Genomic DNA, 19,683 nt, shown 5'->3' on the forward strand with positions numbered 1-19,683 from the left:
CAAAAATTCATCTGCCAAATGAATGGGGGATGTCTGCGCTACGGGACTGACTCTTGGCATTAGCACTGAAGGTTTCAAAGGCCAGATTCTACCACGAGTTTGATGCTAGGCACATCCTCGGTGGGCTCCTACCACCACGTGTCCATACGGCAGAGTCTTCATTGGCATTACACAGCTGGGTAACAGCTAGTAAGTAACAAGCAACTTTCCTGTGTTGTCTAGGCACAAAAAAAAAAGAGAACTGAACTGCAGCACTGCATCACTATAAGGAAACTTCAGAGTAAGATGAAACCCAGAGGGACAGGACTGAGGTTAGAAAGCGATGCAAGGAAAAGCAGCTCCTACGCTCTGGAGAAGTTGCTATAATGTCCTTGTACACTGGGGGGCAACCAAGCAGCGAGCCTTCGGGGAGGACAGTACTTGATCCTTAGAACGACAGCAGCCCCATTCCCCCTCCTCCTTGGAGCAGACATAGCCTTTGATAATTATCCTTTCAAAAAGCACGTCTGTTTTTTAGAGCAGGTCACAGATCCCTCTCCTTGAAAATAACAGGCAGGATCTGCCTATCTCAGTCTACTGTGCAATCCAGAGTGGAAAGCACTGAGTTTTGTTTTCCCACTACTGCAAGCATTTACCTGGAGCAACACAAGGCAATACTCTCTGGTTTGATGTCTCTCTGCATGATGTGAAGTCATTATCTTTAATACACAGGTAAAATATTAATACATGGGGAGGTAAATAGTTCAGTTCCAAGACGAAACTTCAGAAAATACAACTAATAACACACCTTGTATAACTAAAGGAGCAATGTATGAAACTGAATACACCGTAGAAGGCAACAGAATAACAAATCACTTTCCATGGTTCAGTCTTGGGCAAGTGGCCCCAAACATTTGCTGCTTAAATAAACAAAGAAGGAGCAGTTAGGGAAAAAGAAGTGAATGCTGGAAACTTAGAGGGAAAAGTTTTGGTTTATAGATCATTTTTTATAGCTTTATCACACCAAAAATAATTTGAAGACATTTTACAGCACACACTTCCACCCTTTTCCTCCATGAAGCGATCCCTCTACTGTTCAGAAATATCATATGTCATCATAGCCACATCTCCTTCTTACACCATTCTCCCTATCTTTTGACATGCTCCAGGGACTTGTACCAATTCCTGGGCACCAATGCTAAAGCTACGAGTTCTGCCAAGGCAAAGACATTTATGATTCATCCTGACTTGTGTAGTTTATCTGGAAGAAAAGCATCTCCCACAAACCACCTGACTCACTGGAAGTCAAAGAAACTTAATGAGATCACTGTGAAAGACAGAATGAACATTGGAAAAAAAAAACCCGATTGTGATGTTACTATTACTGCAAGTCCTCCAAAAGAGAACCCAAACTTCCTTGAATGGTTTGCTTGTATGACATGCCTGCTTAAATGGGAGTACGTGTCAGGCATCCATAAGAGAAAGAAAAAGGAAAGTGTCATGAAGATAAGATGGCAGACTTGCTTCTTGCCTCGTTTCAAACAGCCATGACTAGTTCTGTTAAAGTGGGAGGGAGGAGGGGTTGGTTATCTCAACATCTCATTTTCATCTAAATGTATCATTTGTGTAAACATGATATAGAGATGATCTTTATTTATTTGATTTTATGTATATGGAAATAAAACCAGATGAGAAAGGTCATACCCAGGGTACTTCTAACTTTGAAACTCTCATCATTGCCACAAAAGCTGATATTAAGTACAATAACTGATCATACTGATAACTCAAGTCCTGAACTAATGTAAAAGGACAGAAAAGATGGAACTTCTTAAATTAATAGCACCACAGTACAGTTCCTCAATGCCTTTAACATTTTTAATATTTTAGCACTTCTATTGCTGAAACACTTATTCTATCCCTTCTCATGAATTAGTAACATTTTGGATTGTGTTAACACCTGAAATACATTTTCAACTTCAGAATGAGCACCATAATAATTTGTCTGTTTTAAACACTGTTTTTGAAATTGTACATAGTTTTTTCTTCTTGCTGTTTTTAACAAAGACCCATTAAGTTATTTTGAACTCTTAGAAACAGGTATAGGATGTTTTTATGGAGACATGCGAGTTCTAGAAACACTTTTCTCTGAATAAATTTGTAAATAAAAGCATTGATATATGTGATGGTCACATCTCTCTTCTCCCTGCAGGTTCACAATTCTTGTTATGCTGCTACAGATCTACAGTCAGTCTGTGAGCCTGAATCAATGCCAGCTTTCTCTTTGTGTAACAGAGCAGAGATAGCATTGACCATTCAAATTTTAATGTTCTGATGGAGTTAAACCTCAGAGAAAATATTGACAAAGACAAAGGTAAACATTGCAAAGTTCCTTTCCCAGCTTCACACTGGAATCAGAGCGTTATGACCTCAGCTTCTGGAGCACGGGTTTACATGGTGCTTCAAGTCCTGCAGTCCTATAAAATCACATCACCTCATCCTTTCTCTATTTTTATGGCTCCACAGAAGCCTTGCTCTTCCCTTAAAAAGTCCTCCTCTCAGGAGATACTGAGTTAATGGAAGTTAGTGAGCTAACGATGGCATAAAGCAAATTGAGAAGGCAACCATCTTTCATTTTCCGGCCTTGTCCTGTTTGTCCCGGTTGAGACCTTTGTGCTCTAACCATCTCAGCACCTACAAAGTGTTCCAAGCACAGTCTGGGGGCTCAGTCTTCCAAGCTTTTCTCTTCCACAGGTGTGACATTAGGGGGATTCATGAAGAGCCACAAAATGAAAGAAACCATAAAATGTGGCTTCTTCATAAGGCAGGATGAAAGAGTTATGAAGGTTTGCCATGCACTGAGCCCTGTTTTGGGCCTGCAGTGGAGACATAATCATCAACAAGAAAAGGCAGCTGAAGCTTCCATAGGCTTTTTATAATTGACAAGAGTTTACCTAAGGGAAAATTGTTTTTCCTGAGAATAAATTACTCACTCTACTCTTGAAAACATACAAAAAGGATGAAATTGGTGTATCTCTGCAGAGGCACTTTATGCTCAAATCTAACCATTTAATTGTGGTGGTGTCAGTTCATATCATGCAGAGCTTGTAAGAGCTGATCAACTCAACAGTGCATTTTGAACAGTGTTGATTATACATGTACAACATTTAAAAAAAAACAACCACCAAAAAACACCATACCTGGCAACAGCCTCTCTGTGTCACTGTTCATTAACAATATTGCATTAGCAGATGGTTTCATGTGGCTTATCATATAACATAGGACATGGATATGACAGTTTTCAGGACAGAGGAAGCAGAGCTTAAATACAGTGTATCACTTTCACAAACACAGGATTTTCAAAACTCTGGCAATATTATAAAAATAAGAATGAAGCTTCATATGCAATGAAATACAAATAACTGGACTTAAGTATTTACTATACAATAATTCCTGATAGTGCTTTGCAGAACTGAATTTATTTACAATATTCTGTAAAGAGCAAACACCATTTCACTCAAAGCTAGATGCATGAAGGAAAACAGAACAGAGATACGACTTTAAATACTGTCGTCCCCAATGTCAAGATTTAAGTGGCTTACAACCATTCATAAAATTCTTATTTTGGCCAAGTTTATTTTTTCAATTACAGTATCAAAGTCAAGAGGCCATTTTTTTAAGAAGGAAGAAATAGCAGCTGTTTCCTATAGATTGATTGTTTAGGTGCCTATACATGGATTTGCAGAGCAGCCCTAGGCAGACTTTCATGACAAGCTCATTCATTTCATTTATACAGAACCAGCAGGATCCAGTATAAAATAATTACTTTACAGTTATGCTTTTAAACAATAGGCTTCAATCTTTTTTATTTTCCATTTATCTTTCACACCCAAATCTGCTTTTGACAGTAGCTGGGAATTAACTGATCCCATTTAACATTACTGCTAGTCGTAACACAACTGCACCCTGCATGGCCTCTGACACCTGTTTCATCTTCCTGCAGCTTTTGACTACCAGAAGAAATATCCCCAAAGTTAAGATACTTGAAAAACAAGATAAATAACAACTTCCTTCCTAACTGACCATTTTTATTACGTCTTCAGTTTATGACATACTTCATCTATTAACTTCCATAAATTGGTTATGAGGAGTTTTGTAATGACCCTTCATGTAGGGTGTTGAGATACCGTGGGCGTACACACCGTCATGTGTAATAGTGTGTTAATATACTGAGGTCAGCAGGAATGAAGTAATAAAGCAGTCAAAATACAGAAGCTTTCAATGTGAGGCATTAGGCAACCAGTTTTGTCAAGTCTCCATTTCATAAAGGTCTGGAATCGCAACTGCTTGGAGGAGGCAAGAGAGGAGGATGTGCCAGCAGCACCAGCACAGCACCAGCACCACTGCTGCTGACCCAGAACGAAAACGCTCCCCTGGTGAGATCCTTCCAATTGCTTCACGCAGTCCTACTCCACATATCGAACACAAAAAGCAACAAAGCAGCAGCCTATCAGTGCCACCATAGATGCTGAAATCACAGTGACCGCACTGCCGGCAATACTAACCAAGAGCCCCAGGCCCACACCCAGAATGATCTGGGCCAGCTGGACCATGCAGGTGAGAGCGGCACAGTCAATGCCCTTCCCTCGCCCATGCTCTCTGGCTTGTTGCCCATCCTGCAGCTTCAGGCTCTGCAAATAAGCACAAAACAAAACCCAGTGAAACGAGACAGCGCCGACAATTTGCGGGTCCCAGCCAATGCACTGTCATGACCCCCACGTGCAGCAAGACAGGCCAATAGCTCTCAGTTTCCCTTCCATTTTTTCTGCTAGTCCCACAGAGGTTACGGAACTCAAACAGGGATGTTACAAGTGATAATGAGTTTTCCAAGTTCCCCCACATTGTCCCATTTCTCCCATCTGCAATTTTTCCCTCTATCCATTCTTTCAAGGAAAGAATTTAAACTTGGTCAGAAAAACCAGTTCAGGTCTATTTGAGCTCTGGCAAACTGACATTTCCCAGTACAGGATGACCTGTCATGGATAATTTAGCTCCAACTCTCACAGTTGAGGGAGAGCCTCAAAGAGATGTTAAGGTGAGTCATACTGTGTCATACTATGTCCCACGCACATACAGAGCATAATTCATTATAATGGAGCACTGTGCTCTGAAGTTATGGCTCAAAGCACATAAAGGAGTTCAGTACTAAAATCTAAATGTAGTGCTTTTATTGCTGGTGAAAAAAAAATAATCTGAAAACAAATGTCCAGACTAGGACTCTTCTACACTACGTAAGACCATTATTAACTGCTGGTTATCTGTATATCTGCTATGATATACACAGCAGAGCAAAGGCTTCATTTATTATATACAAGTATCTCATACATAAGCACCCTCTGAGGGTAGTTGATCACAAGAACAGGTTGACCAGAGGGGTTGTAGAGTGTCCATCCTTGGAAATATTCAAACCAGATTGTACGTGACCCTGGTCAACCTGCTCCAGGTGGCCCTGCTTGAGCAGGGGGATTGGACTAGAGAGTCTGTGAGGTCCCTTCTAACTTCAGCTGTTCTGCGATTCCCTCCACGGAGGAACTGTTCTGTTCTGTTGGGAAATTATGTAATAGTTTACATATTTACTGTACTTCTTGCATAGGCTGTTTAATGGAGAAGGTTGTATTGCAACAAACAAGAGGCTTCCATGCTGTAGGCTAGCTGTGCTGCTGTCTTCTGGTATCCAAACACCCTTGCCCATTAAGATGCTTTTTGCTTTTCGCAAGACCTGTTACATTGCATTTGAGCTGTTACCACACAAAGCTCAAAAGTACTGGAGACAAACAGTCTTTTCCTAATCCAATAGACAAAATTGATTTTGGATCCTAGGGAATAGCAGCACAGAACAGGAGTTGAAATGGCAGCATTTTAAAACCCAGCATGTGATTTTGGTAGAATGCACAGTGAGGGAAAATGTCTGCTCTCTGTTCTGGAATGATACAGTCCTTTCACCTGAAGTATTTCCAATTTTAGACACAATTATTTTTTTTTTAATTATTTCTATTTTGCTGGGCTGTGGCCAGTGTTCCTATGTGCCAGTAGTTCTGACAACAATTATACAAGTGTGTGCCTCATGCCCCACCTGTGGGGAGGAGCAGGTGACTCAGATTCGCAAATCCCTTTCGGTGTGGACTAAGGTGAGATAACACTCAAGGTCCGTACGTAAGCGTCAACTTTAATGGAAGATTTCTATAGAAACACGTGTTCTGCGAATGTTGGCACTTTCACAACTATACCGGAGCTATGCAGCTTTATGGGCAATCAAGGCTGGCCTTGTGTTACTTAACAATTTTGACCATTACTCAGCAGCTTTAAAATTACTTGGAAGACAGGGGAGAGATGGAGACAGAGAGAGAGAAAGATCACCAGTCCTGGATCCAGCACTGGACCTGCCAATGGGCATATTCAGCATAGAGAGCCCCAGAGACTCATATGTGCCCCTATTTATTGGTCCCAGTTCCTGGATTTCTGGAACCTTCTCTTGCCTCAGTTCCAGGAGTGGCTGAGACATCAGTCAGTCAAGAGGAGTGACACCAGGCCTCTCCCCATGACTTCCATCTTGGGTCTCTTGCGGCGTTGTCTGGGCTCAGAGTACAATCACTTGGGGCTCATCCCTTACAATGTGTAACTGAATGCAATCTTGCACTTGATGTTTCCTCTTTATTTTTTTCAATCTTGTATATTACAGAAGACTTGAGCTAAACCTAATTCTGTTAATACCAGATGTAACATAGAATTACATATCATTTAACATCTGGCATAGCAAGTACCATACACCAAACAAGAAACAATTGGTTGTCTTACAAGTAACATTTGAATATATTAGCCTATTAAATATAAAGTCCATGCACATTTCAGCATATGTTATTTCACTTGTCTCGGAACAGCTCTGAATCACAGCTAGAATACAATTTTGCCTTTATTCCCTCTCTCTGAGTTGGCCAGCCCAATGTTAGGATTGTGATCTCACACTAAACTGGGTTCATTCCCTGTCCGTTGCTATATCTTTCAAAAACTCTTCATCGTGATTGTTCTCTGTTGAAAGGAACAGAGAAATTAACTGAAAAATCAGGAATCAGATCTATGAAGTATTTAACCACATTGAGACATCATCCTAGAATTCAATAGAATAATTAAGAGTTTCCTTGTACTCATCATTTAGATAGTGATGCTTAGAAGTTGTACAGAACAGTAGGACATGTTCTCAAGGACTTTTGATCTAGCCCTGTGCTGGTCTCAACTATGTTTCTGTGTTGTTTCTCAGTGGTTCAATATTTCCTTTATTAACTTATTCAAATGTCTCCAGATATAATGAGAACTTTTCCTAAGTCCTCCCAACTCTCCTTAATCCTTGTTTCCAGCTCTCTCACTAATTTAAGAGACTTGAGAGAACTTTTCCATTAAAGAGCTCAACACTTTACAAGACATGAAGATCCTGCTGTGCCCAGTAACATGATATAAGGAATGCAAGCTTTTCCAGATTTTCCTTGGAAACAAGATCTCAATGCTGTGGAGGACCAAAAACCAAACCCAGACATTTAGAAAGATAATGAGAATGTGGTATATAATTTAATCCTGAACTACATAAAACTTTGTACTTGAACTTCATGTCTTTATGAGCTAACAGCTTTTGTAACACTTTGCAGTTAACTAAAAATGCTGCCAGCTTTTGCAGTGTGGTTATTAACCTTAGGAATTCAGAAGTGAAGTCCTCAGTTAATATAGCTGGAAGGAAGGATATAAGGAATGTAGCACTTGAAGGCAACCCAAGTGGAGCCCTGTTATCTACTTACTGCCCGAACACGTACTGTGATTGGCTTTGTTTCAGTTGTGATGCTAAGTAATTATTTGTCTCACTGCAGGACTGTTGGGAGGGTTTGGAGCTGGGACCTTAACTCTCTTTGTCAGAAACTTTCCATTCATAATGTGTCACCATAAATAGTTTGAAATTAAAATTAAAAGCTGCTCATCAGTTCTATCCAGTTTTCTCCCAAAATAGACTAAACAGACCCAGACAGATACAAACTTACACTTCCTTAGACATTGAACTCACCTCTTCTTCCCTGTGATACTCCGCAATGAGGTGGAATGGCACTGTGTACAATGTGCTGGACATGACGCCAAAGAGGGAACATAGAGCCAGAGTGGAATAGAGATTGGGAAACAAGCCAATTAATCCAGTACCCAGTCCAAAAAGCAGGTATCCAATGAAATAAAGTCCCTTTAATCCTATGTATGGCAGAAGGATTTTCTGCAGGTCTGTGAAAAGAAAGTGAAAATGCTGATAAAACTAAACTAAAACATATCAGCTTTCATCAGGGAGCTCCTTTAAGGGGGTTTATTTTGTAAAATGCAATAAAGGAGATAATCTTACTGATCTTGGAAGTTGCCTCAAATTATTGTAGGTATAAACTTGCCAAAGGATACTTGCTCTCTCTGGGGATAGTTTTATTCTGGCACAGCCAACTCCAGAGAAGAAGTAGTTAACAACCATTCTGGAAGAACTGCCCTAATTGACAACCTCAGACATTTCCGCTGTTTGATTATAATGCGAACATTTGGCATCAACCTCTGTCTGAGCTGAGAAAAGCACTACAGAGATGCCTGTAGTTAAGCTCCAAAGGGGAAAAGATTTCCCTCAAGCCTCTTTTAGATGCTCAGTTCAGCCCCCCAAAAGCCATTCATTTGAGTTTTGAGATCACAAGTAATTTTTTTAATGCTTGGTGAAAGCTATGGTGAAATCTATCTGGGGAACTGTGCTAGCATATTTACACACAATTTTGGAAAGCAACATCCGTGCTTCTGCAAGAGCTTCTACTGCACTGTGAAAAAGTTATTTTATGAAGAATGCAGATGGGAGAGGCCATCAGAGGGACCTTTGAGAACCTACAACTACAGCACTGCTAGGTGAAAGAGCATCTCAGAATGATGCCCATGGCATCCATTTTAGTCTAGCATTTAACTTCAGGATTATTTCCAGCGTTCAGGGTCAGTTCACATGCAGAACAATGCCTTACTTCCCAAGTGACCCCTCATCATGTGGTCAGGAACTGTTTTAGTTAAGGTAAGAGTTTCTGACAATGCTGAGAATGTAACATTTCTTAAAGTTTTAATGTGGAAAAAAACCAGTTAAATTGGCATCACTTTATTTTTTTAAACAATGGCAAACAGCAAACAGTTTAAACACTGTATCAAAACACAGTGTTGGAGTACATTCCTGGGTACTTACATGAATAGACTGATGAAGAAACAGCATTGATGCACAGCCCCCAGCATCCCATCTCTACTCCTGTTTTGTAGGTAAGGTAAAGTGTGGAGTTATGAGGTGCATAAGGACTACCCTCATACACAACCTGAAAGAGACCACGAAGATCACAGACAGCAAGGATGGACTGCATGCATGTAACACCTTCCTCTTATGGGAACAGAGTACCCAAGACAGGACCTCATCTCTGGTAGGGGAAATAATTAGCGCCCAAGAAATCTGTTAAGCAGTGCCCTAGTCATCCCTTCACCGTTCTCCAGGTTTGAGACTCATTTCTCCCAGGTTCTCACATCCCAGGCTCCTCCTCATTTATCACCCTCTGCCTTTTCCTGGACTGTCCACTCTACACTGACTCGCTTGCTCTTTTTCCTTCGGGTGTCTTATTTCCCACTCTCCTTCTCTCTCCACTTCTGCGTTCTTGCCTTAGCCTTTTCCCTAGTTTATTGACAATTGATTTTTTTGTTTTCTCTTTCAGGCTTACCCCAACACACTCACTCATTCTTCCACCCATTAATTGTCTTACTCCGTTCCTTATTTAGGCAAGCAAAACTTTTTCCTTCAGTTGTTCATATACACTGCAGGAAGAAAACCCTCCCTCTCACCTACAGAGACAAAAAAAAAGGCAAGGAAATGGGAATACTGGGTGGAAACCACAGTAAAAAGGAAATGGCAATGAGAGGATTTGTGCTAGGAGCACATTTGTACCCTGGAAGAAAGGAGGCAGACAGGATCATATAGGCAAGAATCACGGGCAGGGACATACAGTCTTACTGCCTGGGAATGGGATGGAAAAGGGAGCACTGGGCATCACGAAGACAAAGAACTGTTGGCAGAAAGGACTCGGGGAAATGTTTAAAGAGGTATGGCAGGGACAGTCAAATTCAAGGAGACAAAAGCCTTAGGCTACCAAGTGGCTCACTGTGTGCAAAGAGCTGCAGTGCAGGTGAACGGCCTTGTGCCAACAGTGCCCACGCACTAGGGTAAGGCCAACTGCATCCAAGCAACACCAGCATTACTTCAGTTAGGAAACCAGCCCACCTCGGAGCAGCTCTGAAGCCAAAGCAGGGAATGGATGTGTTTGGAACAGCTCTAAGAGCTTCATTTGAAACAGTTAAATAGACACAAATAGTCTTACAAATACTAAAAGGTTTTCCCCTAAGATCCAACTGGCTCTGGCTCAGAACGAGGGCTTGAGATCGATTAGCTTTTTACAAAACTCTTGTTCAGCCATCCAGATACAACTGGCTCTGCTACTACTGTCATTTCTTCAGGATTATAACACTGCCTCATTTCTTTTTGGTGGAGGAGGAGATGCTAAGAGGAAGGAGAAGCGAGAGGATTTTACGCTTTTACCTGTCCCATGAAATCCGTGAAGAAGAGCATGTTTGACAGGAAAGCCATCCATCCAAAGAGGTGGCTCACACACAGATAGCGATAGTGGGACGGCATGCTTAAAAGTGTCTTCAAGAGTGATTTAAGGGTCATCCGCTTTTCATCCTAAAAGCAAGTATTTAACAATAATACTGTATTATTGCCCTGGGCTAATAAAATAGCTGACAGCAAAGGAAGAAGACCTCAGCATCTTTTCATTGCTAAACCTCCAAAGTTTTTACTTTGTTTTTGCTAGGAAAGGTTGCTTGGGTACTGAATGTCCTTCACTATATATGTCATTTGTAGAACCATTGCCTAATAAAGTCATCCAAAAGATTCACAGAGACTCTGGGAGAGCTGGGCTACATCAGCAAGGATGTAACATTTCTTGCCGTTATAATCAGTAGGATTATTATTTACTTGTAGATCCAAGTGAAAATTTTCTGCCAAAACAGATTCAGTGGATTTTCAAAAAAAAACCCAAAACCAAAACCAGAAACCAAAATAATTTCTTTATGGAGACAATCAGCTTTCCACTGAAAATTTAAAGCTGCCACAGAAAAAATGAAACTCAAAATACTTCCTGAGAATTAAAATGTATCAGTTGTGGAATACGGCACTTCTGAGACCTCGTTCCCATTCCCTTCTTCGTGCTAAATTCCCTAGAAAACTGAATCTCTTCTGGCATATCATTACCATGAGATTTCCACTATGTACTGTCCTCCCCTCCATGAAGCAGGGAAAGACTGTGATACACCACAGGAGATGCAGCACTCAAAATCCTAGCACGTGAATACCTCATCCCATGGGAGAAATAACGCATTTCAAAATCAAAACCTTCTCTGGGTGCTAGGATTTCAGAATCAAAACTTTTTTGGTGCTCGTTAACAAATCTTACTGATGGGAAAAAACAAAATTACTTGCCATCTTCAATGCCCCACCTTATCTCCCTCCTACTTGTCTGAGCCCTGTGCCCCAAAACTCTGTTTCTTTTCCAGTCACATTCATCAGATCACTTGTATCACTTTAATTTTTTTTAGCACTGTAGGTGTGCTTGATGTCAGGCATTTGTGACACACAATTCTTACTGCTTTAAAGCTCCTGCACGGTTCTTTGCTTTTAAAGAAAAAAGGTATTATTTTATCTGTGCATGATGGAACACTTTCAGTTTTCTCTAGTGATGTATGGAGGCAACAACGCTGGGGGAGATGGTAAGGGAAGCTGTATGGTCATGAAATGTGGAAGAACTGTAAAAGTTATGTTCATTACTGGAAAGCTGAGTTTTGTCTTCAATTTGCTGTAAGATAATGACATTTTTTCCTTCCTTCAATGTTCTACTTTTCACAATTCTGCTTTCCTTTCAACTAGGTTATGCTGCAAGCTACTCTATGAATAATCACCACATATAAAGTTGGAAAAAACTTTGCTACAGTGGGAAGTTTTTAATCCTCGTAGGAATGCCAAAATTCAAGTTGCCAACTTTCACCTTGAACTGCATATTGTCCAAATCCCTTGGAATTTCTTTTGGCATCACTGTCTCTTTTAAACAGAGTAAGCTTTCTATTCTTCTACAATTATAAAAAAACAAACAAAAAAAATTCCACATTGTCTCATTAGTGTTATTTCAAGAATAATTACTACCATTTGACTTGGCCTATTTAATTTGCTCAACTCTTCCACAGAGTTCTTTAAAACAGCCTTTCCAATCAAAGTGTTAACATAAGGTCAGGGAACTACAAAGGACACTGCTGTAATTACAAACAATAATTTGTCAGCTAGATAGAAATGCTTGCTTTCTATTTAGATATTTTAGAGAGTGGAAATGGAAACTGAAAAGTTTAATGCACACATTCAATACACACTAACACACAAACCCTGTGCTAATTTAAATGATGTGCTGAAGTTTGGCTCCACTTAAGTTCCTCACCCTTCAAAAGCTCACAATACCCAATCATTTTCTCTATAAAATCACTACAACTCAAGGCCTGAGATGATTCATAAGGATACAGAGGAATCAATATCACTTGGGTTTTATGGCAGTATATCCTGAGTAATTTGGCACTAAACTAAAGAACAAAAGATGAATTACTTTGGATGTCTGTTCATACTGTAACAGTTCAAATCTCATTAATAATCACAGTAGCTATTAGCATGTAAGAGCACAGTCCTTAATTTAGAAGATATAGGACCACGATGCTTGCAGCACAAAAAGAGACACAGAAAAACAGGAAGCCAAACCACTTCTTCAAGGAAGCAATTACAGTAATGAATGAACTCAGAAACATGTGCCACAAGAGACAGACCATTAAGGCAGTAAGTGTCCAGAATTTATACATGCCCAGGCACATGAAAGAAACATGGGACAGATCAAAGCACTGTGAGCCTCTGACAGGCTGTCCAGCTAAAAATATACAGAGGAGGGCAATGGCACAACCTTGCCCACAGTGGACGCCAGAGCTTTGGCTCCGGCATCAGATGTTACTCGTTCAGTGGCATTAGTTCTTGCCAAGGTAGAGTCTACTCCAATCCATAGCCTGCTCCCCTTGCTTTCGCTGCATCTGCTCTCTCTTCTTCATTTACCTTCCTTTCTTTAGAGCCCACATGGGCCAAGTAGTCCATGACACTCAGCATCTCTGACAATTTGGAGGATGTCCAGAGTGAACAGTGCTGGTGAAGGATGCTGGCTGCTCAAGTTGGCCTAAAGTGGGGAAACGGGGACAGAATTGCAGTGTGCTAGCCACATTCTCCCGACAAACTGTTGCTTTGCTGTCTGCCCCTCTCTGTGTTTGTCTGGCATTCTCATCAGGCAGTGTTCATCTTCTATTCTACCTTTGTGCTGTATCTGTTGTAATAATATATTTCTTCAGGTTAGGAATAACAAGTGTTATTATAATACAAATGATAAAAAGTAAAAGGTAATAAATCCCTTTTATTTGTAGCTTAAACATGAGTTTAGGGTTCTAACTTATAACCACCTGCACATTTTCAGGATTTTTTACCTGATTTATCAAGACCTGTATCAGGGATAGATATATGTAATGCCAAGAGATCAGAGGTGAAATTAAAACAAGTAATTGTTTCATCACTTATTGTTATACTGTAGCCAAATATATACATTAGCCTTTGCTAGTGTACCATAGAGTGCAGTGAGAATTCCTAGCACTAAAAATCATCAACAAAACAGTAAAAACTATTGTCTGTTCTCAAGACCATTCTAGAAACGTACTCTCCAGATATTTTTCAGGTAGATTCACTTTTTCCTAGTTGCTTTAGATTGAAGCAATCTCTCATAAAGATGCAGCAGAAACAAAGTAAGTGATGATTTGAAAGTACTTGCTATCCTCCCCTACCTAAAAGTTCTGCCAAAGACACGGCTACAATATTACTTCAAAATAAAACTAAAAACTCCAGAAGTGAGGTAGCATTGCTGTAGAAGTAGCAGTTTTAAACACATCAGTGCTGTCACAAAATCCTGAGTGAAATGTTGAGCAGCAGCAAACCCAAATGTTTACTAGACAAGAGAACAAACACTTCACATATACTATGCATGAAAGCGTGTGGACTTCAGTGGGAGTTACAGATGTATATAAAAGATTAACAGTTTGTAGTGCTTGTCCATGATTTAATGTTAATTCGATCAGGACTGAAGGACAAAGTAGATCCTCTTGACAAAGTTCACAAGGAGGACATCAAGAGACTGACACAGAGCAGAAACCTGAACCTGGTTCTCCCTCATCCCTGCCAACTGTTCAAAGCACCAGGACTAGTCAGTCTCATTCCTCTTGCTGGAAATACTTTAGAAATAAAAAAAGAGAAAAGAAAGCAGGCTTTCTCCTGACTCTGTATCCTGGTGCATGATTCTTCTTCTGTGTGTGTGAAAGGGTTCCATTCCAAACAGTCAGCATTAAATAATTAAAGGGCCTCCAGGGATGCAACGATATGTTTTACAAAATCATCTCTGCACTTACCTCTGTATGTGATGTAACAGTGCACTTCCCGGGTCCAGCTGCAGCTTTTATTTCAGTACATGTTGATTTTAAGTAACAATTCTTTATTTCCTCTTCTATGGACCTATATTTATAGGATCCAGTCACGTCCAACAAGAACTGTGCTTCTTCATGTTCGTATCTGAGTGGGACTTCAGGAATACTGCGCAGATGTATGGAAAGGCAGATTAGGAAAACCAAGGCTGCAAAGAAGAAAATCACCTGGAATTCCGATGCCAAGGAATATCCTAGTACAGTCTGACTCCAATCCATAGCACCTGTCAGGTAACCTAGGGCTCCTCCCAAACCTATGGGGGTGGGGAAAAAAGGAGAAAAAGATCTACTGGCATTGGTAAAATAAACAAACAGTACACAATACTCTCAACATGTGATCCCCTCTAGAAATGACTGAATAATCACTATTCAGATATTAATCACAAGAAATAGGAATACTGAGCTAATCACATACATGAGCAGTTACCAAAACATCTCTTGAAAAATCTCCTCAGCTCTGGTGGAAAGAGCTCTCCAAAACATGACTCAACATATAGCAACATGGGCCTCCAACTCTTGTCTTGACTCTGAAGCTTTCTTTTCTTTGAAACAGTGAGTAATGCAAAACAAAATTCTACTGAAATTTATGTTTTTTTTAAAACTTCACAGAACAAATATTTTTTAAATTATATTGATACTATCTATAGTTTAGACTTTGTAAAATGTAGTTTATATAGCTGAATCTAAATAGAAATACTGTCTCCATGTGAACTTAAAAAAAAAGGAGATAAAAGCAAAAGCATTGTTTTGTAGTTATCAAAATCCAAGTACCTCACCACTCAGAAAATAAAACAAAAAGGATCAAATACAAATGTGTAATTCTGCTTACTGATTTTCTCAGAAAAGTTAGAATAAAAGGTAAAATGAGAATGCTACCTTGTTGTCTTGAATTTAATAAAACCAGTGGTCAGTCCAATTTTTTTACAATTTCTTCTTTTTGTTATTAGTGCACACAGTTTCAGAAGCGCAAGAAAGCGCACACAGTTACATACAATACAGAGCTCTGGTAGGGGAAGCTGCTTTGTAGAGTCTTGACACCTTGTTAACCAGGTGGCTCTGCAGGACATGGGGGTTAAGCAGGATAGAAGCATTTGAAAGACTTGGAAGATTTCTACTCTTCTGCTTAGGAGAACTGAAGACAATGTGTGGCAGAACCATTCTGCCTTAACAAAAAGTAACAGAGGTAAGAGGACCTACATTTGCTTCACCTACAAAACATGGGACTTTGATTTCATTCTGGGCTTTCTGTACTTTTTTCCCTCTTGGGTCTGATTATGGCCTTCCTTCTTTGTGTCCTACTGCATTTTACAGTTGCATGTTCTCATGGAAAACAATTAAGCTGTTACTAACTTTTTGAAAAAAACCTACACTAAATGTTTGCATAGAGTGAATGTCTGATGTTTGAGGTTGTCTTTGCACACTGTTTTGAGAAAAAGCAATCATGAGACTGCAATGCAGTCTAAGTGGTGTGTGTTGGATATGTGCACTCTTCCCTCCATTTGTCTCAGTGGTCGTTAGTTTCATAACTGCAAAGCTATCGAGTTTCACGTTCAAACCTTAAACTGAAGACAAACTGGAGAGCAAAAGCTTGGAGATATTTACTATAAAAAGAAGGAACTAAATAGTGTGTGTGGGGGGGAATATCTAAAACAGAAGCTAGAAAAGAAATGGGAAGATTGCCGTGTGTGTCCAATAGGGATAGAACAAGGAATGATAAATGTAAATTCTAGGGAATGGATATTAAGCTTAGATTTTAGGGAAAACTGTCTAACAAGGCCAGTGAAGTGCTGGAACGGACTGCCTTGGGAGGGCTGCAGAACCCCTGTCAAGGTAATTACCTATCAAGACTAGGTGATTACCCATCAGGAAGGGTTAAGTTACTGATGGTCTTGCTATAGAGGGCACAGGGTGCTGGACAAAATAATGCAATCTGTTCCAGTCCTACTTGATGTGATTTGTCCTACAACCCTTTTCACACCTTAGTACACATATGAATCAGCTAAATCCATAGCTCCAAATTTGGAAATCAAGACTTTTTTAGTATCACCCAAGGAAAAATTGCAACCAGAGTTCGGCTGAAGGCAAGAATTTACATAGAAACTCACTTCCCTCACTGTTCAAACAAGTGATTGTTAAAAATTTTATCTGCCAGTTTCTAATGGATAATACTGATTTCATCCCCATGTGGCTTTAAGGTTCCCTTATAATCTGTGTTCCTGGACACAGCTATTTCGTATGTCCAAAATCAGCCTGTTGTCAACAGCTACTACACCTCCCTCCTCGACTGGAGTAACTGCCACTGAACCTACATGCCTCTGCTCTTGGTACAGCTCAGTAACCACAAAAATCTGCATCAACACACAGACTGCATGACTTCTCATCTAGTCTGCTTTTAGTCTAGTCCTTTCAATCCTCCTGATTCACATTACAGGTACACAGACTTACGTATCTTCCCTGTGCATTTTCTCAACACAAGGCTCATGTAGTGCAGAAGGTTTCCTTCTGTAATTCAGCAAGATTTCAAACATGTAAAGGCAAATGAAGCTCTTACTTAATTTGCAAGAGCCTGGACTAAACCACTTGGACTTTGTGGAAGTTGTGAAGTGCTGAATTGTATACACAATTCCTATTTCTATATAGGAACATACTGGATCACTACTGAAGAATGGAAATCAACTATTCTGGTTTGTGCAGCTCTTGCTCTATGTCACATGCTGAGTCAAAAATGTTATTTTTATGTGCTATGGCAAGGAAACAACTTAGACACCTTAGTATTTGCTTCACCAAAAACTTGAAAAAAATCAGAACAAGTTGAATAAACACTACTTCGCTGTTTAAAATAATTAATTGCTCTTACTTAAATCATGGCTATGTTGCTGTAAATGTTTATGCCTGCAGCCTTCTGCAGCAGAATTCTTGTGGCAGCAATCACAAGTTGCTGTTCTCTGGAGTAGTGAAAACCCACCAACAAAAGACTCGTGACTGAAGCGCGAGATCAGTTCATTCAAGATTAGAAACACAGTGAGGATAAAATCCACGCAATTACCTTCCCCTTCTTCGTGAGGTAGGAAGGAAAAGAAGGAATCTGAGTACCTGTAAAGAGGGCGTGGTAATGCAGACCCTTCTCTTTATCCTGATGAGAGCAGACATCAAATAAATATGCTTTGATGGGGCCATCAATAAAGTCAGCTGCAAAATCAAAAAGCACTACTCCCAGCATGGTAATGGCTATTGCCCACGTCCGCTGCTTGTCTCTGTCACTGATGAAAGCTACAAAAAGAAAAACATCCTCATTCTGACAGCAACAGTGCCATGTTCTGCAAAACCACATTTTATCTTTCCTGATACCTCCAAATCTAAACAATGCTTAGTTATGAAAGAGAGAACAGCGATACCAGAATCACATCAGAGAGGCAGAATAATTGAGTCTGTGTAGCTCTGAGCTGTGCTAAGTTGACTTACTGCCTTGAGTCAGCACAAGCTCGGGGTACTCCAAGCTCCACAATCAACAGCATCACTAGCCTTAATCTACTCCTTTGCAGCTCCATGGCATGCTATGTACATGCATTTTGTAGTACTTTTTTGGTTTATTCTATTTGTCCCACGCTTCCATTGTTTTAGATAACCAAGAGTTGACTGTAACATCTCTTTGGGGGCAAATGAATACACCAATGATATCCAGGAAGAGGGAATAAAACAATCCATAAAACCACAGACCTCCCCCCTCTGCCAAGTCATAATGACAGCAACAAACTTCCATCAAGACTTTGAGAAGTTACATCTCAAGCTGAAATATAAAGGTATCTAGGGATGTCACTCCTGTTTGATTTTGCATATTCCAGGTGCACCACGGTTTCCTCGGAGTTAGGGATTTCTATTATTCACCAGGATAACACGGTCCTGAGTCAAGCCAGTGCTGCAATAATTAAAGATATGTATTTTGAATGCTCATCTATCTCAAAGAGAGATCAACAGATATTCAGTTTGGATGTGCATTACATCACACAAACAATGTTGACCATTTAACTTAACAAGGTAGATTTTAGTTCGTAAACACTTCTCTGGCCTTAAGCAGTGCTTTACTCATATGAATTGATCAGGCAACAACACCAGCACACTGTAAACACATGCAGAAACTACAGAACACTACCTCTAGGGTACACAACATGCAGCATTAGGATTGAATGTATATGAAGATTTCGGTGTTCCCCAGCTCCTTCAATGCAGCCGAGTAACATGAGGCCCAATTTTAACAGTCCATTTTTAGCAGGGGAAAAAAGGAACCCCTCTTTTCTTTCCGATTCAAAAGGCTAGGATGAGTTTTGTCTGTCAGCACAGCACACGCCCCTCACTCACCTGAGATCATCACGTCCCCATTGAGGTACAAAGCCATGCCTAACAGCATTATGATGCCCAGACCCAGAATGTAAGGTCGCCTCCTGCCCCAGCCGCAGTTGCAGTGATCACTGGCTGAACCTACCACAGGCTGCAGCACGAAGCCCAGGATAGGGCTGATGAGCCACACCAGGCTGTAGAGGTTCTTGGGCAGCCCTACACTGAGCAGTACCGGCGTGACAAAGGCAGCCTCCACGGCATAGCAGAACTCCCGGCCGAACATCGCCATGCTGTGCATGACCAGCCTTCCCACCGCTCGCTTCTTTGGCACCAGTGCTCCAGTCCTCGTCACTGATTGCAGCAGAGCCTCCTCCTCTTCTCTGCTGCTGTCCATGTCGACCTCGGCCGCCTCAGAACAGGGCAGAAGAGCCCTGTGGAAACTCTCCTTTGTTAAGGTCATCGCTGTGGCTACGCACAGCGCTCCGGCAAGTCGCTGCTGCCTCCCCTGGCTGACATGGAGCCCAGATCATATGCCCGGTGGGATCGGTCTGTGCTGGGGGAGGGACTCACATACTTTTCATGGCTCTGTGATCACAAGTTATGCCAGGAAGGGGGCGGGGAAGCGTGTGTTAACATTAGCAGATC

General features: G+C 40.7%; 1 protein-coding gene across 1 annotated transcript; it reads right to left on the reverse strand.

Annotated features, from left to right (window-relative positions):
• Window positions 1-704: 704 nt before the first annotated feature.
• On the reverse strand, window positions 705-19,501 carry SLC45A2 (solute carrier family 45 member 2). The gene is made up of 7 exons (XM_075020570.1): window positions 19,060-19,501; window positions 17,797-17,973; window positions 14,632-14,957; window positions 10,646-10,789; window positions 9,257-9,380; window positions 8,081-8,286; window positions 705-4,667 (listed from the first exon to the last, which is right to left on the reverse strand). Exons 1-7 carry the CDS (start codon window positions 19,496-19,498, stop codon window positions 4,443-4,445), a joined length of 1,641 nt encoding a protein of 546 aa, XP_074876671.1. The 5' UTR covers window positions 19,499-19,501; the 3' UTR covers window positions 705-4,442.
• Between the last annotated feature and the right edge of the window lie 182 nt (window positions 19,502-19,683).

The sequence above is a fragment of the Buteo buteo genome, chromosome Z (genome assembly GCF_964188355.1).
Source record: "Buteo buteo chromosome Z, bButBut1.hap1.1, whole genome shotgun sequence".
Lineage (NCBI taxonomy): Eukaryota > Metazoa > Chordata > Aves > Accipitriformes > Accipitridae > Buteo > Buteo buteo.